Source organism: Pristiophorus japonicus, chromosome 16, assembly GCF_044704955.1.
Source record: "Pristiophorus japonicus isolate sPriJap1 chromosome 16, sPriJap1.hap1, whole genome shotgun sequence".
NCBI lineage: Eukaryota > Metazoa > Chordata > Chondrichthyes > Pristiophoridae > Pristiophorus > Pristiophorus japonicus.
The window spans coordinates 72,611,657-72,639,042 of NC_091992.1; the positions used below are offsets into that span (position 1 = coordinate 72,611,657).

A 27,386-nucleotide genomic window follows, 5' to 3' on the forward strand; every position below is an offset into this window, starting at 1 on the left:
TCTGCCATGCGTTTGCCCACTCACCTAACTTGTCCAAGTCACCCTGCAGCCTCTTAGCGTCCTCATCACAGCTCACACCGCCACCCAGCTTAGTGTCATCTGCAAACTTGGAGATATTACACTCAATTCCCTAATCTAAATCATTAATGTATATTGTAAAGAGCTGGGGTCCCAGCACTGAGCCCTGCGGCATCCCACTAGTCACTGCCTGCCATTTTGAAAAGCACCCGTTTATCCAGACTCTCTGCTTTCTGTCTGCCAACCAGTTCTCTATCCCCAATACCATGTGCGTTAATTTTGCACACTAATCTCTTGTGTGGGACCTTGTCAAAAGCCTTTTGAAAGTTCAAATACACCATATCCACTGGTTCTCCCTTGTCCACTCTACCAGTTACATCCTCAAAAAATTCTCGAAGATTTGTCAAGCAGGATTTCCTTTTCATAAATCCATGCTGACTTGGACCGATCCCATCACTGCTTTCCAAATGTGCTGCTATTTCATCTTTAATAATTAATTCCAACATTTTTCCCACTACCAGCTAACCGGTCTATAATTACCCATTTTCTCTCTCCCTCCTTTCTTAAAAAGTGGTGTTACATTAGCAACCCTCCAGTCGATAGGAACCGATCCAGGGTCGATAGACTGTTAGAAAATGATCACCAATGCATCCACTATTTCTAGGGCTACTTCCTTAAGTACTCTGGGATGCAGACTATCAGGCCCTGGGGATTTATCGGCCTTCAATCCCATCAATTTCCCTAACGCAATTTTCCGTCTAATAAGGATTTCCTTCGGTTCCTCCTTCTCACTAGACCCTCTGTCCCCTAGTATTTCCTGAAGGTTATTTGTGTCTTCCTTTGTGAAGACAGAACCAAAGTATTTGTTTAACTGGTCCGCCATTTCTTTGTTCCCCATTATAAATTCACCTGAATCTGACTGCAAGGGACCTAAGTTTGTTTTCATTAATCTTTTTCTCTTCACATATCTATAGAAATTTTTGCAGTCAGTCTTTATGTTCCCACAAACTTCCTCTCGTACTCTATTTTCCCCCTCCTAATTAAACCCTTTGTCCTCCTCTGCTGTATTACAAAATTCTCCCAGTCCTCCGGTTTGCTGCTTTTTCTGGCCAATTTATGTGCCTCTTCCTTGGATTTAACACTATTTTTAATTTCCCTTGTTAGCCACGGTTGAGCCACCTTCCCTGTTTTATTTTTACTCCAGACAGGGATGTACAATTGTTGAAGTTCATCCATGTGATCTTTAAATGTTTGCCATTGCCTATCCAGCGTCAACCCTTTAAATATCACTCGCCAGTCTATTCTAGCCAATTCACGTCTCATTCCATTGAAGTTACCTTTCCTTAAGTTCAGGACTCTAGTCTCTGAATTAACTGTGTCACTCTCCATCTTAATAAAGAATTCTACCATATTATGGTCACTCTTCCCCAAGGGACCTCGCACAACAGGATTGTTAATTAGTTGTTTCTCATTACACCTCTCCCAGTCTAGGATGGCCAGTCCTCTAGTTGGTTCCTCGACATATTGGTCTGAAAAACCATCCCTAATGCACTCCAGGACATCCTCCTCCACTGCATTGCTATCAGTTTGTTTAGCCCAATCAATATGTAGATTAAAATCGGCCATGATAACTGCTGCACCTTTATTGCATGCATCCCTAATTTCTTGTTTGATGCTGCCCCCAACCTCACCACCACTTTTTGTTGGTCTGTACAGAACTCCCATTAGAGTTTTCTGCCCTTTGGTATTCCGTAACTCCACCCATACAGATTCCACATCATCCAAGCTAATGTCCTTTCTTACTATTGCATTAATTTCCTCTTTAACCAGCAACACCACCCCACTTCCTTTTCCTTTCTGTCTATCCTTTCTAAATGTTGAATACCCCTGGATGTTGAATTCCCAGCCTTGGTCACCCTGGTGCCATGTCTCTGATGCCAATGACATCATATCCGTTAACTGCTATCTGCGCAGTTAATTCGTCCACCTTATTCCGAATACTCCTCGCATTGAGGCACAGAGCCTTCAGGCTTGTCATTTAACACCCTTTGCCCCTTTAGAATTTTGCTGTAATGTGGCCCTTTTTGCTTTTTGGCTTGGGTTTCTCTGCCCTCTACTTTTACTTTTCTTCTATCTTTTGCTTCTGCCTCCATTCTACTTCCCTCTGTCTCCCTGCATAGGTTCCCGTCCCCCTGCCATATTAGTTTAACCCCTCCCCAACAGCACCAGCAAACACTCCCCCTAGGACATTGGTTCTGGTCCTGCCCAGGTGCAGAACGTCCGGTTTGTACTGGTCCCACCTCCCCCAGAACCGGTTCCAATGTCCGAGGAATTTGAATCCCTCCTTTCTGCACCACTCCTCAAGCCACGTATTCATCTGAGCTATCCTGCGATTCCTACTCTGACTAGCACATAGCACTGGTAGCAATCCTGAGATTATTCCTTTTGAGGTCCTTTTTTAATTTAGCGCCTAGCTCCCTAAGTTCGTCTTGTAGGACCTCATCCCGTTTTTTACCTATATGCACGACAACTGGCTGTTCACCCTCCCTCTTCAAAATGTCCTGCACCCGTTCCAAGACATCCTTGACCCTTGCACCAGGGAGGCAACATACCATCCTGGAGTCTCGGCTGCAGCCACAGAAACGTCTATCTATTCCCCTTACAATAGAATCTCCTACACTATAACTCTCCCACTCTTTTTCCTGGCCTCCTGTGCAGCAGAGCCACCCACAGTGCCATGAACTTGGCTGCTACTGCTCTACCCTGATAAGATATCACCTTCAACAGTACCCAAAGTGGTGTATCTGTTTTGTAGGGGGATGACCGCAGGGTACCCCTGCACTACCTTCCTTCCACTGCTCTTCCTGTTGGTCACCCATCCCCTATCTGGCTGTGTACCCTTTACCTGTGCTAAGACCAACTCACTAAACGTGCTATTCACATCCTCAGCATCGCAGATGCTCCAGCGTATATCCACCCGCAGCTCCAGTGCCGCAATGCGGTCTGTCAGGTGCTGCAGGCGGATGCACTTCCCGACATCACAGTTGACCATGAAGCTGAATCACCATCCCCAGCAGCCCGGCAAGGCCAGCTGCTCAGTGAAGAACCAACCAACTCACCCACTGAGACGATCGACAAGGGAGCAAAAAGCCACAGATCATCTCATCCTGTAAATAAGTGTACTATTGACTTTACAAGGGAGTGATGTTATGTATTTAACCCTTGGTAACCTGTATCACACCACCACCAGAGGGCCTACCTGTTGGAGTCCCAAGGGATCCCAGCATTCCTTGGGAGCACTGTATATAAGCAAGCCTCCCACGCTGTACCAGCACTCTGGAGTTCAATTAAAGGAGCTAAGGTCACACTTACTCATTGCATACAGTACCAGTTTCATCCTGTATTATGAGCAAAACACAAACCATCTGTACGGAAGTGTCCAAGCTGGTACAGGTTAATTGTTCACAGATGTGAAGAGTTCAAATAGCAGGCAGACATTTTTTTTAATTAAAAATCCAGGGAATGTTTTCACCCAAAAAGTAAGCGAGTTGTGGAATGAGTTACCAGGGAAGGACATTGACCCCATTTGCACAAGGCACAGTTAACTTTCTGATGAGGTGGCTAGGTGAAGGATTGTTTAGAAAAATGTGCGGCTTTGCAGGGCTTAACAGCCTTGTTCATCTGCAACTACAGTCATGAACTATGGTATGAAAATTAAGATGCCTTGAATGCAAGATGGCTCCATAATGTGACGAGGATTCACTGCCTTTGTGTCCTATTCCAAACTCTCAAACTGACACCATCCTTGCTGATTCATTTTCAAACTATAGCCTCATTCAGGATTCACACCTAATCACAGTTGCCATGTTTCCCACTAGGAATTAATTAATTTTTTAAAATCAAGTCCTGGTTTAATCTAAACGTTATGTGGCTTTCTGTGGGCAGGATTGATTCTTCCAGGTTCTAATTTGTTCTGGTAGATCAGGCTGGCCAGGCACAACCCATACCATACACTGCAAGATAAAGCAGACCAAAGTTTCAAGAGATTTGGTCTACCAACCATTTGATTCTTGTGAGAACAGAGATTTAAAATGGTCCATTTGCTCCTGCATCGGGCCAACATCCCAGGAACGATAAAGCTCATCAACAAGTTTGTGGAGTTATCTGGCTCTGTCTCCTGTCTGACTTTACCCAAGCAGGGAAGTCTTGCTAGAGTTATACAGGGTATTGGTGAGGGCACATCTGGAATACTGCGTGCAGTTTTGGTTTCCCTATTTACGAAAGGATATACTTGCTTTGGATAGTAGTTCAGAGAAGGTTCACTAGGTTGATTCCGGGGATGAGGGGGTTGACTTATGAGGAAAGATTGAGTAGGTTGGGCCTCAACTCATTGGAATTCAGAAGAATGAGGTGATCTTATCGAAACACACAAGATTATGAGGGGGCTTGACTGGGCAGAATCAGAGAGGATGTTTCCACTGATGGGGGAGACTAGAACTAGAGGGCATGGTTTTAGAATAAGGGGCCACCCATTTAAAACAGATGAGAAATTTCTTGTCTGAGGGTTGGAAATCTGTGGAATTCACTGCCTCAGAGAGCTGTGGAAGCTGGGACATTGAATAAATTTAAGACAGAAATAGACAGTTTCTTGAGCGATAAGGGGTTATGGGGAGCGGGCGGGGAAGTGGAACCGAGTCCATGATCAGATCAGCCATGATCTTATTAAATGGCGGGGTAGGCTCGAGGGGCCGTATTGCCTACTCCTGTTCCTGTTTCTTATGTTCATGAGCCCAGGGCCACTGAGACCAATGCCAGCTCCCCTACTACCACCTGTCGGTCACCTCGGTACAAATCAAGCATTGAACCTTGAACCTTCTGGTCTAACTCAGGTAAAGACCACAGAAAAAGCACTGAATACTACAAAGGCTGGCGAATGCAAAATAGGGTTTTATTGGGTAGACTTTAGGCAGGGCAAGCGAGTGGAATACTGCCCGTGTGAAGGGTTTTCGTGCTATATAAGAACACATGAATTAATCATCAATTCCATAGGAATTTCAGTGACTCTTCTGCATCTGGCCAACGGTCATGGGAACGGCATGCTGCGGATAATCCTCTGGAGAGCCTCGTTTCCCCGAAGAGCGTGAAGGGCGTCTTCGTACAGATGATTGACAGTGCTGCACAGCTGCTGGTGTGGGAGCTCTGTTCTGCACATCACCACAGTAGCGACGGTGCACAGCAGCAGGAAGAGCAGCACCTTCAGCAACACCCGGGAGAACGAGCGACCCTTTTCAGATGCCGACGGACTTGCGGAAGAAACTGCCTCTGAAAGGGGTTGTGGAAGGGAGAAAAAGCAATGAGTACGGGTAATCTTAGAACATAGCGCCCAGCGAATGAATGTCCACTGCTGGGGGAATCACTGCAAGCCGTTCCACCGACTGGTCAGTTTTAGCAGTTGCAAGGAGCCAGGATGCTCCCACCTAATATTCTTTCGCCCGAGGGTGACATCACAGCCTCACCAAGTACTTCCCCAATGGGCACAGCTTAGACTGGCCAGAATAAAACTTACATTCTCCCTTCTGTGACATCTAGTGTTGGTGTTCCAGCACTCATCACTACATTACTACTTTTTGTTTTGCTTTCTAATTCAAAGTTTGTACTTTATGTATTTCCCTGGATATGGAAATGGACCATTTGGCCCATCAAGTCTGTGCTGGTGTTTTTTTCGCCATGAGCCATCTCATCTAATCCCACTCTCTACCCCCCCCCCCCATTGTAAAGCAAATATCGGGGCTGAAATAGCCCACTGCCCGAACCAGTATTGAAGTGTTCCGATCGCCCCAATGCATGGGGCGGCCAATCCGGAGAAACTCAGCACCCCGAGCTTTTTTTTTTTTGCAGTGGGTCGGAAGTGGCCTCATCATCGGTGCGTTAGTGAGGTCGGGTCAGTGTAGTCGCCACTCGCGAGCGTGTCACAATGTCCCTCCCCTTCAGTTAAAGGGGAGGGCCGCTGCGAATTCTGCAGCCACATTAGATTATTAGCAAAAATGAGAGCTCACAGAATTGGAGGTGACTGTGTGACATGGGTTGGTAATTGGTTGGGGGTAGGAGACAGAGAGTAGGGTTAAATGCATTGGCAGTGCCAGGGAGGGTTTCAGCCAAGCAATATAAAGGGTACTGACAGCAAAAGGGCCAATTTCGCGAAGGGGTCCCCACCAGTCGATACGGGGTCACCGTGTGCACGATGCGGTGGGAAAACAGGCGGACCAGTCCCCTACGCCGCTCCAAAACTGAGCAAGGGCAATTTCTAAAATGGCGGCCTCTCTGCGGAGACTTGACGGCCATTTCGCACCGACCCATGGCCACTGCTTTCAGCTGGCCACGGGCCTAATCGAAAGGGGAAATTTCGGACCCATCTACTTCTCTTTCAAAATAAATTCTGGATTCTGCTTCAGGAGAGGTTGGAGGCAGACAATTCCACATTCTCACCAGCTTCCATGTAAACAGGTTTTTCTCGATTACTCTTAATTCTTTGTGATTCTCTCAAATGCGTGCCCTCTGGTTACCATCTTGCTGACAAGTGGAAACCATCTCATCATAAGCCACTTTGGCAAACTCAACCCTTACCCATCCTAGATCTAGTAAAAAAAAAACTTCTCAAATCTTTCCTGATATCATGCCTGGGTTGTTCGGAATGCAGTGCTCAGCAAACTACTAAGCCACACAAGCCAGACACCCAGGTTGGAATCTCTGACTGCTTGGTTTGCCAATCATGTTAGACACACTACAGCATGTTCGGGCTCACAAGGAGGGAGAAGACAAACAGCACGAGCCCTGCTCACTAGCCAATGATCCTGTGTGGGAACACTGACTGAGCACAGGGTCAGACTGCACTTTAAAGCCTTCCCCAGTTGAAAGCTTGTCAAAATTCACACTTCAGTTCCAATGGAACAGCCACTGTAGTGGAGGCCCATGGAACCACATCTCAGCAAGTGATCGAGCCTCCCACATGGGACAAGGGAAGGGGAAAAATAACTGAAGTAAGGGATTTCAATTTTCAGGAGTTTTATAGTGACAGAATGATGAACCTGCTACGAGAGACCCGCCCACTTTTACAACAGCTCTCGTGCAGCAGGTGGAATTTTGAACAAGTCAGTTTGCCATTCTGTACGAATTTGCAGAGCCTGCCCACCTGCCACCTTTCACTTACTTTCAAACACACCATCACGTTTTTCCTCCTTTGGCTCATTGAATCTCTGTAATTTCTGTGCATCATACTCCTTCCTGCGCCTCTCCTTCTCCTCCATTTTCTCTCGTTTACGCAGCTCTCGCTCCCGTGCTTCTTTAGCCCGCAGTTCTGCTTCACGTCTTTTCTCCAACTCTGCAACAACAGGGTAAACAGGCTGTAAACACAGCAGCTGAAGCATTTGAATGCAATAATGGAGACCTGGCTCAAAAAAGGGCAGGAATGGGTACTAAATATTCCTGGATACAAGGTGTCCAGGAAAAATAGGGAAGGAAAGGAGGTGGGTGGCAGTATTGATTAAGGTGAATATTAGTGCTGGAGAGGATGTCCTGGAGGGTTCAAGGACAGAATCTATTTGGTTAGAGTTAAACAATACAGGTGCCATTACACTTGGTGTATTCTATAGGCCACCAAGTATTGGGAAGGATATAGAGGAGCAAATTTGCAGGGAAATTACAGGAGGTGTAAGAACTATATATAGTGATAATGGGGGACTTCAACTATCCTATTATAGAATGGGATAGTAAAAGTGTAAAGGGCAGAGAGGAGTAAGAATTTCTAAAGTGTGTTCAGGAGAAATTTCTTGATCATTATGTTTCTGGCCCAACAAGGAAGGAGGCATTGCTGGTTCTGGTTCTGGGGAATGAGGTGGGTCAAGTGTCAGTAGGGGAACATTTAGGGAACAATGATCATAGTATCATAAGGTTTAGATTAACCACAGAAAAGGACAGGGAGCAATCTAGAGTAAAAATATTGAATTGGACAAAGGCCAATTTCAGTGGGTTGATAATGGATCTGGCCCGGGTAAATTGGAATCAAAGATTGGCAGGCAAAACTAATCGAACAGTGGGCTGCCTTTAAAGAGGAGACGGTTTGAGTACAGTCGAGGTACATTCCCACAAGGCCTATGGGGAAGTAGGGCAGCCAAAGTTAGAGCTCCCTAGATGACGAAAGAGAGCAAGATGAAGCAGAAAAAGGGGGCGTATGACAGACGTCCGGTTGAGAATACAAGTGAGAACCAGGCTGAACTTCAGAGGGGAAGTGAAAAAGGAAATAAGAGGGACAGAGAGAGAGTATGAGAATAGAATGGCAGCTAACATAAAAGGGAATCCAAAAGTCTTCTATAGGCATATCAATAGTAAACGTCTAGTAAAAGGAGGGGTGGGGCCGATTAGGGACCAAAATGGAGACCTACGCATGGAGGCAGAGGCCATGGCGAAATGAGTACTTTGTATCTGTTTTCACCAAGGAAGATGCTGCCAAAGTCATAGTGAAAGAAGAGGTAGTTGAGATACTGGATAGGATAGAAGGTGATAGAGGAGGTACTAGAAAAGCTGTCTGTACTAAAAGTAGATAAGTCACCAGGACCCAATGGGATGCATCCTAGGACGCTAAAGGAAATTGTGGAGGTACTGGCCACAATCTTCCAATCCTCCTTAGATACAGGGGTGGTGCCACAGGACTGGAGAATTGCAAATGTTACACCCTTGTTCAAAAAAGGGTGAAAGGATAAACCCAGCAACTACAGGCCGGTGACTTTAACCTCGGTGGTGGGGAAGCTTTTAGAAACGATAATCCGGGACAAAGTTACTTGGACAAGTGTGGATTAATTAAGCAAAACCAGCACGGATTTGTTAAATGTAAATCTTGTTTAACTAACTTGGAGCTTTTTGATGAGCTAACAGGGGGCACGGAATTGGCTCAGTGACAGGAAACAGAGAGCAATGGTGAACGGTTGTTTGTCGGACTGGAGGAAGGTATACAGTGGGGTTCCTCAGGGGTTGGTACTAGGACCACTGTTTTTCTTGATATATATATATTAATTACACAGGATATATGGCACAGAAACAGACCATTGGGCCCCAACCAGTCCATGCCAACGTTTATGCTCCACTCGAGCCTCCTCCCGTCTTTCCTCATCTAACTCTTATCAGCATAACCCTCTATACCCTTCTCCCTCCTATGCTTGTCCAGCTTCCTCTTAAATGCATCGATACTATTCGCTTCAACCACTCCCTGTGGTAGCGAGTTCCACATTCTCACCACTCTCTGGGTAAAGAAGTTTATTCTGAATTCCCTATTGGACTTCTTGGTGACTATTTTATATTGATGGCCTCTAGTTTTGCTCTTCCCACAAGTGGAAGCATTCTCTCTGTATCCACTCTATCAAAACCTTTCACAATTTTAAAGCCCTCTATTAGGTCACCCCTCAGCCTTCTTTTTTCAAGAGAAAAGAAACCCAGCCTGTTCATCCTTTCCTGATATGTATTCCCTCACATTCCTGGTATCATCCATTTAAATCTTCTCTTCATCCTCTCCAGTGCCTCTATATCCTTTTTATAATATGGTGATCAGAACTGTAGGCAGTACTCCAAGTGTGGTCTAACCAAGGTTCGAAACAGGTTTAGCATAACTTCCCTACTTTTCAATTATATACCTCTAGAAATAAACGCTAGTGCTTGGAACTTTGTGATTTGTGTATCTGTACTCAGAGATCCCTTTGTTCCTCTACCCCACCTAAACTCGCACCCTCCAAGTAATAAGTGACCTCCCTATTCTTCCTACCAAAATGTAATACCTCACATTTATCTGTGTTGAACTTTATTTGAACCAATTATATGCCCATTCTGCAAGTTTATTAATGTTCTACTGTAATTTGTTGCAGTCCTCCCAATTTGGTGTCATCCGCAAATTTAGAAATTGTGTTTTTGATTCCAAAGTCTAAATCGTTAATATAAATTGTGAACAACAGTGGTCCTGGCACTGAACCTTGTGTAACACCACTACTGTGAATAACTACTTTTTAAACCCCTGCTCTCTGCTTTCTGTCTTGAAGCCAGCTAGCGATCCATTCTGCTACTTGTCCCCTGACTCCGCATTCTCTGACCGTGTATTATAGGGCATCTTAACAAAGGCCTAATGAAAATCTAGATATTTCTAGATGTTAAGGTGACTGGCCTATAATTCCCTGGACATGTTCTATCCCCTTTTTTAAATATAAGTACAGGTATTACATCAGCTATCCACGAGTCTTCTGGCACTGCACCCTTTTCTAACAAATCATTAAATATGTGTAGTAATGTCGCTGCTATCTCTTCCCAGCGTGTGGATGCAATCCATCTGGACCAGGGGTTTTATTGTCTGAGTTTGATTAGTTTATTTAATATATCCTCTCTTTTTATTTTAAATATACTTATCTCATCATCCAATGTCCTGTCCCATTGTTCTATCTCCCCGGTAAATACTGAAGCAAAATAATTATTTAATATTTCTGCCATCTATCATTACCCATGATATTATCCTGTCTATCCCTTAATGACTCTATTCCCATCCCAACCTTCCTTTATTATTGCTGTGCCTGTAAAATATTTTGCTAATTTGTTTTACGTTCCTTGATAATTTAATTTCATAGTTCCTCTTTGCCTTCCAAATTGTTTTTTTTACTTCTCTCCTAATCTTTCATTACCCTCAATTGTTCCCTTGTGGCTTTATTCATCCATGGCGTCTCATTAGTGTTGAGTCTGTTCTTTCCTTTTAGTGGAATATATTGTTCCTGGTACTCTGTTGAACACCGTTTTAAATGTTTCCCATTGCTACTCGACATTGTTTTTTGCCAATATTGTTTCCCATTTTATTTTCCCAAGTTCTATTCTCAGCCCCTCAAAATCAGCTCTTCTCCAATCTATTATCTTGGTTTTCGTCATACTTATATTCTTCTCAATTATTATCTTAAAGCGTATTATATTATGGTCACTATTGCCTAGATGTTCCCCTACTTTTACTTTTCTTATCTGGTTCATTCCCCATTACTGGATCCAATAGAGAATCCTCCCTTGTTGGGCTTTTTACATATTGGGTTGGAAAGGAGTCCTATACACATTGTATGAACTCCATTCCCTTATCTCCTTTACCTACCTCTTCTGTCCAATTAACATCAGGGTAGTTGAAATCCCCCATGATGATTATTCTATGTTTTTTACTCATTTCCCGAATCTGTCTGCACATTTCTTCCTCCATCTCCCTCCCACCATTAAAAGGTCTGTTACTACACCTATTAGCATGATTGATCCTTTATTATCTTTTATCTCTATCCATATGGATTCTATTTTGTTCTTGCCAATAGCTGCGACACTTTTATCTGCTGGCATTATATTATCCCTAATAATTACAGCTACTCCACCTTCCCTTTTTCTCCTCTCTACCTTTACTACCTTGGACTTGGGTATACATGGCACCATTTCAAAATTTGCAGACTACACAAAACTTGGACGTATAATGAACAGTGAGGAGGATAGTGATAGACTTCAGGGGGAATGGGCGGACACGTGGCAGATGAAATTTAACGCAGAAAAGTACGAAGTGATACATTTTGGTAGGAGGAACGAGAGGCGCAATATAAACTAAAGGGGGTCATGTGCACAAATCATTGAAGGTAGCAGGGTAGATTGAGAAAGCGGTTAAAAAAGCATATGGGCTCCTAGGCTCCATAAACAGAGGCCTAGAGTACAAAAGCATGGAAGTTATGAGGAACTTTTATAAAATACTAATTCTGGGCACCGCACTTTAGGAAGGATGTGAAGAGAAGGTGCAGGAAAGATTTACTAGAATGGTTCCGGGGATGAGGGACTTCAGTTACGTGGAGACTGGAGAAGCTGGGCTTGTTCCCCTTAGAGCTCGACATGAGCGTGACAGGCCAAATGGCCTCCTTCTGTGCTGTAACCTGTGCTGGCTATGATTCTATGATTTTTAGAGCAGAGAAGGTCGAGAGGAGATTTGATCGCGGTGTTCAAAAGCATGAGGGGTCTGGACAGAGTAGATAGAGAGAAACTGTTCCCATTGGTGGAAAGGTCGAGAACCAGAGGACACAGATTTAAGGTGATTGGCAAAAGAACCAAAGGCGACACGAGTGGTTAGGATCTGGAATGCACTGCCTGAAAGGGCGGTGGAGGCAGACTCAATCGTTGCTTTCAAAAGGGAATTGGATAAGTACCTGAAGGAAAAAAATGTGCAGGGCTACGGGGAAAGGGCGGGGGAGCGGGACTGGCTGAAGTGCTCTTGCAGAGAGCCGGCATGGGCTCGACGGGCCAAATGGCCTCCTTCTGTGCTGTAACCATTCTATGCTTTCTGCTATTGTTTTTCATATCTTCTATCTAAGAGTGTCACCCTTGACTCATTGGTAGCACGCTCTGAGTCAGAAGATCGTGGGTCAGAAATAGAACTAGAACTAGGAATCAGGTTCTGCTGAGAGAGTTTGAGGATCTAGGGGTCCAAATTAAAATGCAGAATTTTGCAGGTAATAATTGGCATAGGGACACAGATTAGAAGGTTAAATGCGCAGCTGAAAAAGTGGTGTGAGAGGCCGTGGTTTCACGGGGCACTGGCACCAGTACTGGGGAGAAAGGGAACTGTTCCTTGGGACGGACCAGTGTGCTGGCCAATCGAATAGGGAAGTAGATAGGGCTTTAAACGAATGAAGGGACGGTGGTGGGAGCGTTCAGGAAAGGATAAATTCAAAAGCAGTAAGAGAAATGTCAAGGCTGTAGAGCAGAGTAGTGATTTGGAAAAATAAAGAGAGTGGGTCAGGAAGGGAGAGAGTAACAAAGGTAATAGGGCATTAGTGACTACGGTGATCTAAGGGAAAATAGAAAAAAGTTAAAGCTAAAGTCGCTATACAGGTTGAACCTCTCTGGTCCGGAAACATCCGTGGTTCGGCATTAGTTGGGCCTGAGGGAGAGGTGGGTTTATTTATTTTTATTTTTTTTTTTTTAAAAAAGAGCACCAAACCAACGCATAAACCACCGCTGGGAGTGGCCGTCAGTCAGTGAGTGTGTGCGGGTGCTGAGGGAGCTGCCCACAGGCTGCCAGCACACGCACACACACAGGAGCCCGGGAGCTGTTGACAGGTACCGAAGCCTAGGCTAGACGTGACCTCCTGTGGTCCGGAAAATTCTCTGTTCCGGCATCAGTCAGCTCCCGAGGGTGCCGGACCACACAGAGGTCCAACCTGTATCTGAATGCACGATTCGCACAAAAAAAGATGCATTAATAGCAGAGATAGAAATAAATGGTTTTGATCTAATAGCCTTTATGGAGACGTGATTGCAGAGTGACCAAAGTTGGGAACTAAATATTTCAGGATACTTGACTTCTAGAAGAGATGGGCAAAATGGAAAAGGAGGAGGGGTAGCCCTGATAATAAAGGATGGGATAAAAACAGGAGAGAAATAAAAGATCATTGCTCCTAACTTCAAGCATTCTGCACTGGAACTTTTTGATCATAACAGACAGAAAGCAGTGCATTACACATAAGGACGAAGGGAGGACGTTGTGATCCCACAAGGGCTTCAGACAACAGGCTAATCGGAGCGGGTGCAGGACATTCTAAAAAGGGAGGGAGAACAGCCAGTTGTCGTGGTGCACGTTGGTACCAACGACATAGGTAAAAAAAGGGATGAGGTCCTACGAAATGAATTTAAGGAGCTAGGAGCTAAATTAAAAAGTAGGACCTCAAAAGTAGTAATCTCGGGATTGCTACCAGTGCCACGTGATAGTCAGAGTAGGAATCGCAGGATAGCTCAGATGAATACGTGGCTTGAGCAATGGTGCAGCAGGGAGGGATTCAAATTCCTGGGGCATTGGAACCGGTTCTGGGGGAGGTGGGACCAGTACAATCCGGACAGTCTGCACCTGGGCAGAATCGGAACCAATGTCCTCGGGGGAGTGTTTGCTAGTGCTGTTGGGGAGGAGTTAAACTAATTATGGCAGGGGGATGGGAACCAATGCAGGGAGATAGAGGGAAACAAAAAGGAGGCAAAAGCAAAAGACAGAAAGGAGATGAGGAAAAGTGGAGGGCAGAGAAACCCAAGGCAAAGAACAAAAAGGACCATTGTACAGCAAAATTCTAAAAGGACAGAGGGTGTTAAAAAAAACAAGCCTAAAGGCTTTGTGTCTTAATGCAAGGAGTATCCGCAATAAGGTGGATGAATTAACTGTGCAAATAGATGTTAACAAATATGATGTGATTGGGATTACGGAGACGTGGCTCCAGGATGATCAGGGCTGGGAACTCAACATCCAGGGATATTCAACATTCAGGAGGGATAGAATAAAAGGAAAAGGAGGTGGGGTAGCATTGCTGGTTAAGGAGGAGATTAAGGCAATAGTTAGGAAGGACATTAGCTTGGATGATGTGGAATCTATATGGGTAGAGCTACAGAACACCAAAGGGCAAAAAACGTTAGTGGGAGTTGTGTACAGACCTCCAAACAGTAGTAGTGATGTTCGGGAGGGCATCAAACAGGAAATTAGGGGTGCATGCAATAAAGATGCAGCAGTTATAATGGGTGACTTTAATATGCACATAGATTGGGCTAACCAAACTGGAAGCAATACGGTGGAGGAGGATTTCCTGGAGTGCATAAGGGATGGTTTTTTAGACCAATATGTCGAGGAACCAACTAGGGGGGAGGCCATCTTAGACTGGGTGTTATGTAATGAGAGAGGATTAATTAGCAATCTCGTTGTGCGAGGCCCCTTGGGGAAGAGTGACCATAATATGGTGGAATTCTGCATTAGGATGGAGAATGAAACAGTTAATTCAGAGACCATGGTCCAGAACTTAAAGAAGGCTAACTTTGAAGGTATGAGGCGTGAATTGGCTGGGATGGATTGGCGAATGATACTTAAGGGGTTGACTGTGGATGGGCAATGGCAGACATTTAGAGACCGCATGGATGAACTACAACAATTGTACATTCCTGTCTGGCATAAAAATAAAAAAGAGAAGGTGGCTCAACTGTGGCTATCAAGGGAAATCAGGGATAGTATTAAAGCCAAGGAAGTAGCATACAAATTGGCCAGAAATAGCAGCGAACCTGGGGACTGGGAGAAATTTAGAACTCAGCAGAGGAGGACAAAGGGTTTGATTAGGGCAGGGAAAATGGAATATGAGAAGAAGCTTGCAGGGAACATTAAGACGGATTGCAAAACTTTCTATAGATATGTAAAGAGAAAAAGGTTAGTAAAGACAAACGTAGGTCCCCTGCAGTCAGAATCAGGGGAAGTCATAACGGGGAACAAAGAAATGGCGGACCAATTGAACAAGTACTTTGGTTCGGTATTCACGAAGGAGGACACAAACAACCTTCCGGTTATAAAAGGGGTCGGGGGGTCTAGTAAGGAGGAGGAACTGAGGGAAATCCTTATTCGCCGGGAAATTGTGTTGGGGAAATTGATGGGATTGAAGGCCGATAAATCCCCAGGGCCTGATAGACTGCATCCCAGAGTACTTAAGGAGGTGGCCTTGGAAATAGTGGATGCATTGACAGTCATTTTCCAACATTCCATTGACTCTGGATCAGTTCCTATAGAGTGGAGGGTAGCCAATGTAACCCCACTTTTTAAAAAAGGAGGGAGAGAGAAAACAGGGAATTATAGACCGGTCAGCCTGACATCGGTAGTGGGTAAAATGATGGAATCAATTATTAAGGATGTCATAGCAGTGCATTTGGAAAGAGGTGACATGATAGGTCCAAGTCAGCATGGATTTGTGAAAGGGAAATCATGCTTGACAAATCTTCTGGAATTTTTTGAGGATGTTTCCAGTAGAGTGGACAAGGGAGAACCAGTTGATGTGGTATATTTGGACTTTCAGAAGGCGTTCGACAAGGTCCCACACAAGAGATTGATGTGCAAAGTTAGAGCACATGGGATTGGGGGTAGTGTGCTGACATGGATTGAGAACTGGTTGTCAGACAGGAAGCAAAGAGTAGGAGTAAATGGGTACTTTTCAGAATGGCAGGCAGTGACTAGTGGGGTACCGCAAGGTTCTGTGCTGGGGCCCCAGCTGTTTACACTGTACATTAATGATTTAGATGAGGGGATTAAATGTAGTATCTCCAAATTTGCGGATGACACTAAGTTGGGTGGCAGTGTGAGCTGCGAGGAGGATGCTGTGAGGCTGCAGAGCGACTTGGATAGGTTAGGTGAGTGGGCAAATGCATGGCAGATGAAGTATAATGTGGATAAATGTGAGGTTATCCACTTTGGTGGTAAAAACAGAGAGACAGACTATTATCTGAATGGTGACAGATTAGGAAAAGGGGAGGTGCAAAGAGACCTGGGTGTTGTGGTACATCAGTCATTGAAGGTTGGCATGCAGGTGCAGCAGGCGGTTAAGAAAGCAAGTGGCATGTTGGCCTTCATAGCAAGGGGATTTGAGTACAGGGGCAGGGAGGTGTTGCTACAGTTGTACAGGGCATTGGTGAGGCCACACCTGGAGTATTGTGTACAGTTTTGGTCTCCTAACCTGAGGAAGGACATTCTTGCTATTGAGGGAGTGCAGCGAAGGTTCACCAGACTGATTCCCGGGATGGCGGGACTGACCTATCAAGAAAGACTGGATCAACTGGGCTTGTATTCACTGGAGTTCAGAAGAATGAGAGGGGACCTCATAGAAACATTTAAAATTCTGACGGGGTTAGACAGGTTAGATGCAGGAAGAATGTTCCCAATGTTGGGGAAGTCCAGAACCAGAGGTCACAGTCTAAGGATAAGGGGTAAGCCATTTAGGACCGAGATGCGGAGGAACTTCTTCACCCAGAGAGTGGTGAACCTGTGGAATTCTCTACCACAGAAAGTTGTTGAGGCCAATTCACTAAATATATTCAAAAAGGAGTTAGATGAGGTCCTTACTACTAGGGGGGTCAAGGGGTATGGCGAGAAAGCAGGAATGGGGTACTGAAGTTGAATGTTCAGCCATGAACTCATTGAATGGCGGTGCAGGCTAGAAGGGCCGAATGGCCTGCTCCTGCACCTATTTTCTATGTTTCTATCCGTCCAGAAGGAATTCCAAGTCATATAAAATCTTCCTTAAAAAACTGCATCAAAAGACTGAACACAGTGTAGAAATGAAATTGCAACACATTCAGTGGAATGCAAACATTAATTTTTGGCTCATCTGACTATTATAGAGTTTACAGCACAGAAACAGGCCATTCAGCCCAACTGTTCTATTAAGAGCGACTGTAAGTTATGAAACAACAAATGCAGCAGCAGCAAAATGTTTAAAAAACGGAGAGAGAAAACGGAATTATAGACCGGTTAGCCTGACATCAGTGGTGGGGAAAATGTTGGAATCAGTTATTAAAGATGTAATAGCAGTGCATTTGGAAAGCATTGACAGGATCGGTCCAAGTCAGCATGGATTTATGAAAGGGAAATCATGCTTGACAAATCTTCTAGAATTTTTTTGAGGTTGTAACTGGTAGAGTGGACAAGGGAGAACCAGTGGATGTGGTGTATTTGGACTTTCAAAAGGCTTTTGATAAGGTTCCACACAAGAGATTAGTGTGCAAAATTAAAGCACACTAATTGGGGGTAATGTATTGACGTGGAGAGAGAACTGGTTGGCAGACAGGAAGCAGATAGTTGGGATAAACGGGTCCTTTTCAGAATGGCAGGCAGTGACGAGTGGGGTACCGCAGGGTTCAGTGCTGGGACCCCAGCTATTTACAATATACATTAATGATTTGGACAAAGGAATTGAATGTAATATTTCCAAGTTTGCAGATGACACTAAGCTGGGTGGCAGTGAGAGCTGTGAGGAGGATGCTAAGAGGCTGCAGGGTGAGTGGGCAAATGCATGGCCGATGCAGTATAATGTAGATAAATGCGAGGTTATCCACTTTGGTGGCAGAAACAGGAAGGCGGAATATTATCTGAATGGTGACAGATTAGGAAAAGGGGAGGTGCAACAAGACCTGGGTGTCATGGTACATCAGTCATTGAAAGTTGGCATGCAGGTACAGCAGGCGGTGAAGGCGGCAAATGGCATTTTGGCCTTCATAGCAAGAGGATTTGAGTATAGGAGCAGGGAGGTCTTACTGCAGTTGTACAGGGCCTTGGTGAGGCCACACCTTGAATATTGTGTACAGTTTTGGTCTCCTAATCTGAGGAAGGACATTCTTGCTATTGAGGGAGTGCAGCGAAGGTTCACCAGACTGATTCCCGGGATGGCAGGACTGACATATGAAGAAAGACTGGATCAACTAGGCTTATATTCACTGGAATTTAGAAGAATGAGAGGGGATCTCATAGAAACATAAAATTCTGACGGGACTGGACAGTTTAGATGCAGGAAGAATGTTCCCAATGTTGGGAAAGTCCAGAACCAGGAGTCACAGTCTAAGGATAAGGGGTAAGCCATTTAGGACCGAGATGAGGAGAAACTTCTTCACTCAGAGTTGTTAACTTGTGGAATTCTCTACCACAGAAAGTTGTTGAGGCCAGTTCGTTAGATATATTCAAAAGGGAGTTAGATATGGCCCTTATGGCTAAAGGGATGAAGGGGTATGGAGAGAAAGCAGGAATGGGGTACTGAAGTTGCATGATCAGCCATGATCATATTGAATGGTGGTGCAGGCTCGAAGGGCCGAATGGCCCACTCCTGCACCTATTTTCTATGTTGGCATCCAGAGTATGTCCACAAATAAGAGACCTGAAATCGGTTTCTTCCATTGCTAGATGGCTCAGCTGGTCAAAGCAGAGAGTATTTGAGCCACAAAGTCCTGGAGGGTCCCAAGTTCAATCGCAGGTCTGTACTGAATTGATTGATCTTAGCTGGGGCATGACAATTGATGCCAACACTCCTGGGTCAAGGGAAGGAATAAACACAGAAAAGGATCCCCCTCTTGCTTATTCTCCAATGGCCCCCACGGAGGTCCACCGAGAGCAAGATCAGGTCTGGCTCTTGATACCCTCAAGTCGGACTCTCGACTCGAACCAAGAATGGCGACTTGGCGTTGGTACCGGAGGGCTGTCGATCCCTGTGAAATCACCTCCCTCAGCAAGAGTCTGCAACTTCAGGAGAGCAGGGGTAATAAAAAGAGACAATATTGCTTGCTTGAACTACTGACTGCCTCACGATTCCAGTGTTGTTGGGGCGGGATCCACGTTTGCAGAGTAGTCTATACCCGGGTGAACTTTTATTACAGACACCTCGTCTCTTACCCCTCTCGACCTGCAGCCGCCGCTGTTTCTCACGGTCTTGTTCGGACTGAATGGTTTTCATGTAGCGCAGCACCTGCAGTAGCCGAGAGTGAAAACAAAGTTAACAACTTTGAACGGAATCATCACCATATGTCCTCTTTCACCAAATTTACTGCCCTACACTATCACCATCAGTGACAAACCTGTACCCACCAGTACTGTACCTCAATGTTATACAGTGACAGACCTGTACCCATCAGTACTGTACCCCAGTGTTATACAGTGATAGACCTGTACCCACCAGTACTGTACCCCAGTGTTATACAGTGACAAACCTGTACCCACCAGTACTGTACCCCAGTGTTATACAGTGACAGACCTGTACCCACCAGTACTGTACCCCAATGTTATACAGTGACAGACCTGTACCCACCAGTACTGTACCCCAGTGTTATACAGTGACAAACCTGTACCCACCAGTACTGTACCCCAGTGTTATACAGTGACAAACCTGTACCCACCAGTACTGTACCCCAGTGTTATACAGTGACAGACCTGTACCCACCAGTACTGTACCCCAATGTTATACAGTGACAGACCTGTACCCACCAGTACTGTACCCCAGTGTTATACAGTGACAAACCTGTACCCACCAGTACTGTACCCCAGTGTTATAGTGACAGACCTGTACCAACCAGTACTGTACCCCAGTGTTCTAGTGACAGACCTGTAGCCGTGACTAAGGAAGTTAAGGATGGTATCAAATTGAAAGAGAAGGCATACAATGTTGCGAATATTAGAAGGCCAGAAGATTGGGAAAATTTTAAAAACCAGCAAAGGATGACTAAAAAAATAACAGGGAGAAAATAGGTTATGACAGTAAACTAGTAAGAGCTTCTACAAGTAAAGTAAATATTGGTCCCTTAGAGGATGAGATCGGGCAATTAATAATAGGAAGCAAGGAAATGGCAAACTTTAAACAAGTATTTTGTATCTGTCTTCACTGTAGAAAACACTAAAAGCATCCCAATAATAGTAGAAAATCAGGGAGCAAAAGAGAGCGAGGAAATTAAAGCAATCACTGTCACCGGAGAAAAAGTACCAGGCAAACTAATAGGACTAAAAGAGGACAAGTCCCCTGGACCTGATGATCAGCATCCAAGGGTCTTAAAAGAAGTGGCTGCAGAGATAGAAAAGAAATAGGAACAGGAGTAGGCCATACGACCCCTCGAGCCTGCTCTGCCATTCAATAAGATCATTTAGAAGAATGAGAGGGGATCTCATAGAAACATATAAAATTCTGACAGGATTAGATGAAGGAAGAATGTTCCCGATATTGGGGAAGTCCAGAACCAGGGGTCACAGTCTAAGGGTAAGGGGTAAGCCATTTAGGACCGAAATGAGGAGAAACTTCTTCACTCAGAGAGTTGTGAGCATGTGGAATTCTCTACCGCAGAGAGTTGTTGATGCCAGTTCGTTAGATATATTCAAAAGGGAGTTAGATGTGGCCCTTACAGCTAAAGGGATCAAGGGGTATGGAGAGAAAGCAGGAATGGGGTACTGAAGTGGATCATGGTATCAGCCATGATCTTATTGAATGGTGGTGCAGGCTCCTATTTTCTATGTTTCTATGGCTGATCCGATCATGGATTCAGCTCCACTTCCCTGCCCGCTCCCCATAACCCCTTATCGCTCAAGAAACTATCTATTTCTGTCTTAAATTTATTCAATTTCCCAGCTTCCACAGCTCTCCGAGGCAGTGAATTCCACAGATTTACAACCCTCAGAAGAAATTCCTCCTCATCTGTTTTTTTAAATGGGTGGCCTCTTATTCTAAGATCATGCCCTCTAGTTCTCGTCTCCCCCATCAGTGGAAACATCCTCTCTGTCCACCTTGTCAAGCCCCCTCATAATCTTATACATTTCGATAAGATTACCTCTCAATCTTCTGAATTCCAATGAGTAGAGGCCCAACCTACTCAACCTTTCCTCGTAAGTCAACCCCCTCATCTCTGGAAGCAACCTAGTGAACCTTCTCTGAACAGCCTCCAAAACAAGTATATCCTTTCGTAAATATGGAAACCAAAACTGCACGCAGTATTCCAGGTGTGGCCTCAGCAATAACTTATATAGCTGTAGTAAGACTTCCCTGCTTTTATACTGCATCCCCTTTGCAATAAAGGCCAAGATACCATTGGCCTTCCTGATCACTTGCTGCACCTGCATACTATCCTTTTGTGTTTCATGCACAAGTACTCCCAGGTCCCGCTGTACTGCAGCACTTTGCAATCTTTCTCCATTTAAATAATAACTTGCTCTTTGATTGTAATCTTCCAAAATTCCTTAGATTCTGGGGCGGTCCCAACGGATTGGAAAACCACAAGTGTAACGCCCCTATTTAAAACAGGAGACAGAAAGCAGGAAACTATAGACCAGTTAGCCCAACATCTGTCATTGGGAATATGTTGGAATCCATTATTAAGCAAGTACAAGTTGAACCTCCCTTATCCGGCACCCTCGGGACCTGACCTGTGCCGGATAAGGGATTTTGCAGGACAAGGGGAGGTCATGTGTTCTAAGGGGAGCAACGCTATACAAACCGTTCGTACAACTGTCAGCTCCCAGCCAAGCCAGATGGCCCCGACCGCCCCCCCACCCGATCTCTCTGCCACACTGCCTGCCAGCTCCCAGCCCCAGCTGGTCAGCCTTGATATCCCTGACCTCCGTGATTCACCGCCCGCCCCGATCTCTGCCACACTGCCTGCCAGCCCCCAGCCCCGATATCCCTGACCTTTGCGATTCACCATCCCCCGTCCCCCCCACGATCTCTCTACCACACTGCCTCCCAGCCCCAGCTGGTCAGCCCCGATATCCCTGACCTCCGCGATTCACCGCCCCCCCACCCTCCCCGATCTCTGCCACACTGCCTGCCAGCCCCCAGCTCCAGCTGGTCAGCCTTGATATCCCCGACCTCTGCGATTCACCGCCCCCCCCACCCTCCCCGATCTCTGCCACACTGCCTGCCAGCCCCCAGCCCCAGCTGGTCAGCCTTGTTATCCCTGACCTCCGCGATTCACCGTCCCCCGTCCCCCCACGATCTCTGCCACACTGCCTGCCAGCCCCCAGCCAGCCAATTAACTGGAGTGTCCCTGAAGACTGACCTTTGGCACTGTATTGTACCTGTAACAGCAAATGGGAAATCGCTGGGCCCAAAATGCTGCACAGTAGGCTTCTGCACAACGTTGTTGTCAGCAGTGCAAACCAGCATCGCGAGAGAGGGAGGCCCGAGGTTTTAGAGTGGTGCTTTCCCACATGTTCCACCACACTTCCTGGCTGTGTGAGAGATGCTGCGTTGTGTGGGTGGTGTCCTGGTTTCCGGTGTTCATTGCTCTGACTGACCCCTGAATATGGCTTCAAAGGGACCATCTAGCAGTGGAAGTGGTACCAGGTGTAAGCATGTGCTGTTATCCATACAGCAAAAGGTGGAATTGTTGAAGAAATTGGACATGGGTACATCGGTACAGACCTTGTCTGAGTTTTACAATATTGGTTCGTCAACAGTGTCTGACATTAAGAAGCAAAAGAATGAGATCCTTAAGTTTTTTTGCTGACAGTGAAAGTAAGAAAAGTATGGCCTCTCGTAAAACATTGAGGGAAGGAAAAAGTATTGAATTAGAGTGCGCTCTATCACAGTGGTTTAGGCTTCGCCGTGAAGGTCAGGCGCAGGCAGCGGAAGGAGCACACGGCAAATCAGTCCCACTCCCCCCCACCCCCGACGAATGTCTGTCCCACCTGTGACAGGGTCTGTGGCTCTCGTATTGAACTGTTCAGCCACCGAAGGACTCACTTTAGGAGTGGAAGCAAGTCTTCCTCGATTCGAGGGACTGCCTATGATGATGATTAGGCTTCGTTGCAATGATGGTGTTAGCATTTCTGGCGAGATGATAATGGCACAAGCGAAAATATTCCACAAAGAATTTAACCTGCAGCATGAATGTGAACATTATCAAGGATGGCTGCAGAAATGTAAACCCAGGCATGGTATTAATCTGCATTGTGTGCGCGGTGAAAAAAGTGCATATCACGAAACAGCAGCTAAGTTCGTCACTAATTTGCAGTTAGTTGCAAAGGAGAAGTTATCCCCAGAGCAGGTATACAATACCGATGAAACTGCTCACTATTGGCGTTGTGTGCCCAGAAAACCATTAGCAACGGATGCTGAGGAGGCACCAACTGGAATGAAGGAGTCAAAGAACAGGGTAACTGTCCTTGGTTGCAGCAATACAGCAGGTACGCACAAGTGCAAGCTCGTGGTCAATGGGAGAAGTGTGAAGCCAAGGGCATTCAAAAGTATTCCCAGTGATATACCGTGGCAACAAGAAAGGCTGGATAACCACTAAACTATGTCTCGTGTGGTTCCAGAAATATTTTGTACATCGGTCGGGCTGGATCGGAAGTGCAGAATTGTGCTGGTTCTCGACAATCGCTCTGCCCACCCTAAAGCTGAACTACTTGTCAAAGACAATGTGGTGGGGCTGTATTTACCCCCTAACTGTACCTCTCTTATTCAGCCTTGTGATCAGGTATCCTGAAGTACAAGTACCGCTGCGAATTTATGCAAAGAGCGCTACTGTCAGTTAATGCTGGGAAGTCCGTGAAAACATTCCAGAAAGATTTTAACATGAAGGATGTGATTTGGACACTAGAATCTGGGAGAAATTAAGTACATCTACTTCAAAAAATGGATGGCACAAGCTGTGGCCAGCCTTAATGTTTGAGGACAGTCCTGATGTGGATGGTGGGGCCGAGTTCACTGGATTTCGCACGTGTCAAGACAAACAAATTATTGGTGAATTGCTGAATTATGCCACCAGTGCAGCTATGTCCAACAACCCTGCAGTGTTTGATGTGACTAAGGATTTGGAAGAGGAAAATTTACAAGACTAGATAGATGTCGACAAAGATGTCCCAATTGTGAATCGACTTACTGACCGAGAGATTGTGCAAATGGTAGAGCAGGGAGAAAATAATGATGATAAAGCCGGTGATGAGGGTGAAGTTGTAGAAAGAATTTTGATCGATAATTGCATTGAGATGGCAAAGAAGTTTCATTTCGGAGCAAGAGATCTTTTATGTCTACATAATACAAGATAAGCTCATTAAAGAAAGACCACAATGAGGCACATCAAGCTGCAAGATTGGTTCAAAAAGACTACAGGCACAGCCGAGACCTCAGATGTCACCACAGCCGAGACCTCAGATGTCACCACAGCCGAGACCTCAGATGTCACCACAGCCGAGACCTCAGATGTCACCACAGCCGAGACCTCAGATGTCACCACAGCCGAGACCTCAGAGGTAACTGGGATGTAATTTGAGTTAGCTACCAGTTCTTCTATTGTGGCTTGGTGTTAAATGTATCTGTTTGATCTTGTTGCACTGTTGTTGATTGCCTTGGTATGTTTTACAATGCTAAAGGCGTTAAAGAAATAAGTTATTTCTACTGTATTATCATCACGTCAGTAACACTTGCGACTTTGAATCACGTCACTAGCATCAGTTTTGGAGCCAGAGCGTGGCGGAGGAGCACGAGCGCTGCAATCAGGACTGGTGTCATCAGCGAGTTCCAGGCACGGCGGCTGTCGGCTCGGTTTGATGTTGTGATATTCCGCCTCCAGTTATAAACAGATTGCCCCAAATCTTGCAGAGTATTTGCTGTTACAATACAGTGCCAAAGGTCAGTCTTTAGCTGAACAAATACAGTTGCAAGATTAGGGAGACTTCAGTTAACTGGACGGTACAGGTACACCTGTATACCTGTACTGAGCAAGGAGATACCGGGGCTGGCTGGCTTGGGGCTGGCAGGCAGAGAGATCATGGAGGTGGTGGGGGGGCAGATATCAGGCCTAGCTGGCTGGGGGCTGGCAGGTAGTGCGGCAGAAAGATCGTGGGGGGAGGTCGGAGATACCTGTATCGGGGCTGACTGGTTGGGGCTGGCAGGCAGTGCGGCAGAGAAAGTGTGGGGGAAGGGGTGGATCACGGGATCAGGCCAGCGATTGCGGGAGTCGGCAGCTTTACTTAAGTACCTGTCAACGTCAGATCAATGGTAAGCAAACAGTTAATATTTAACGCACAAAAGCTAAATGCAAATTGTATTACCGATGTGCCTAAAAAGGGAATGAGAAATCGGGAGGTGGGGGGGGGGGTGGGTGTATGCTGTCTGTTTTATGAATGCCAGTCATTCCCTTGTTCAACTTGTTCCTGTTGGAGTTCTGCGCATGCGGGGGCCGGGAATGGTGCCGGATAAGGGAGTCCCGGATAAGGGAGGTTCAATCTGTAGTAGCAGGACATTTATAAAATCATAATACAATCAGGCAGAGTCAACATGGTTGTACGAAAGGGAAATAGTGTTTGACAAATTTATTAGTTCTTTGAGGATGTACCAAGCAGGGTGGATAAGGGGGAACCAGTGGATGTGGTGTATTTGGATTTCCAGAAGGCATTCGATAAGGTGCCACATAAAAGGTTACTGCACAAGATAAAAGTTTACGGGGTTGGGGGTAATATATTGGCAAACAGTGACTAGTGGGGTGTCGTAGGTATTGGTACTAGGTCCTCAACTATTTACAATCTATATTAATGATTTGGATGAAGGGACCGAGTGTAATGTAGCCAAATTTGCTGATGATTCAAAGATAGGCGGGAAAGCAAGTTGTGAGGAGGACACAAAGAATCTGCAAAGGGATATAGACAGGCTCAGTGAGTGGGCAAAAATTTGGCTGATGAGATATAATGTGGGAAAATGTGAGGTTATCCACTTTGGTAGGAAGAATAGCAAAGCAGGATATTATTTAAATGGAGAAAGACTACAGAATGCTGTAGTACAGAGGGATCTGGGTGTCCTCGTACATGAAACAAAAAATTAGCATGCAGGTACTACAAGTAATTAGGAAGGCAAATGGAATGTTGGCCTTTATTGCAAGGAAGATGGAGTATAAAAATAGGCTACAACTGTACAGGGCTTTGGTGAGATCACATCTGGAGTACTGCGTACAGTTTTTCTTTATTTAAGGAGGAATATACTTGCATTGGAGGCTGTTCAGGAGGAGATTCATTAGGTTGATCCCTGGGATGAAGCGGTTGTCTTTTGAGGTAAAGTTGAGCAGGTTGGACCTGTACTCACTGAAGTTTAGAAGAATGAGAGGTGATCTTATTGAAACATATAAGATTCTGAGGGGACTTGACAGAGTAGATTCAGAGAGGATGTTTCCCCTCGTGGAGGAGTCTAGAACTAGGGGGCATCATTTCAGAATAATGGGTCGCCCATTTAGCATGGAGATGAGGAGAAATTTCTTCTCCCAGATAGTCGTAAATCTGTGGGATTCTCTGCCCCAGAGAGCTGTGGAGGCTAGGTCATTTAAGGTGGAGATAGACAGATTTTTGAACGATAAGGATTATGGGGAACGGGCGGGGAAGTGGAGCTGAGTCCATGATCAGATCAGCCATGATCTTATTAAATGGCGGAGCAGGCACGAGGGGCCGTATGGCCTACTCCTGTTCCTATTTCTTATGCTCGTTACATTTGTGCAAATGATGTAACCAGGTAAAAATATGGGTCGGATTTTGCTGTGGGTAATGACGGTGAACTGTTAGCATTCGCCATTACCGCTCGGAAACTGACCGTAACTTTGGGATTTAGCGCACACGCATCTAATCGCGGTAGTTCACTGCTCCGACAGTGGCTGTACTGGGAGATCTCGGTGGGCAGCTTGCTACAAGGTTAGCGGCAAATGCCTTAGCTTCGCCCCTGACCGCAAATTCCCGGCCAGGAGCGGGGTTTAGTGTATTCACAAATCGAGTTGTGCACTTATGTACAACCTTGTAAGAATGACCAGATAGCCTCCTCCAAAACTGGACAGTGGTCATCCTAGCTGCACGATGTTTGACATGTTGTGTTTATTGTAAGAACAGGTGGTGAATCTTACGTTGGCTGCACTCTGTTTGCACTGCTTCTCATCCAGGCAGTCGCCTGCCACCTTCTCCAGCAATGGATCAAGGGGGTTTCCTTTTAAATCCAACCACTTCAAGTTCTGTGAACAGAAAAGGGAGTCAGTTAACCTCGTTGCAGTTCGTGAAA

At 45.5% G+C, this 27,386-nt stretch overlaps 1 protein-coding gene across 1 annotated transcript in view; it reads right to left on the bottom strand.

The window, feature by feature from the left end:
• Nucleotides 1-4,947: 4,947 nt before the first annotated feature.
• Nucleotides 4,948-27,386, bottom strand: part of lrrc59 (leucine rich repeat containing 59) — a 35,051-nt gene continuing 12,612 nt past the window's right edge. The window contains exons 4-7 of the mRNA XM_070857421.1: nt 27,235-27,339; nt 19,271-19,343; nt 7,226-7,396; nt 4,948-5,340 (exon numbers count right to left, since the gene is read on the bottom strand). Of these exons, the coding sequence (XP_070713522.1) occupies nt 5,102-5,340; nt 7,226-7,396; nt 19,271-19,343; nt 27,235-27,339 (588 nt within the window). The 3' untranslated portion in view covers nt 4,948-5,101. The remainder of the gene's footprint in view (nt 5,341-7,225; nt 7,397-19,270; nt 19,344-27,234; nt 27,340-27,386) is intronic.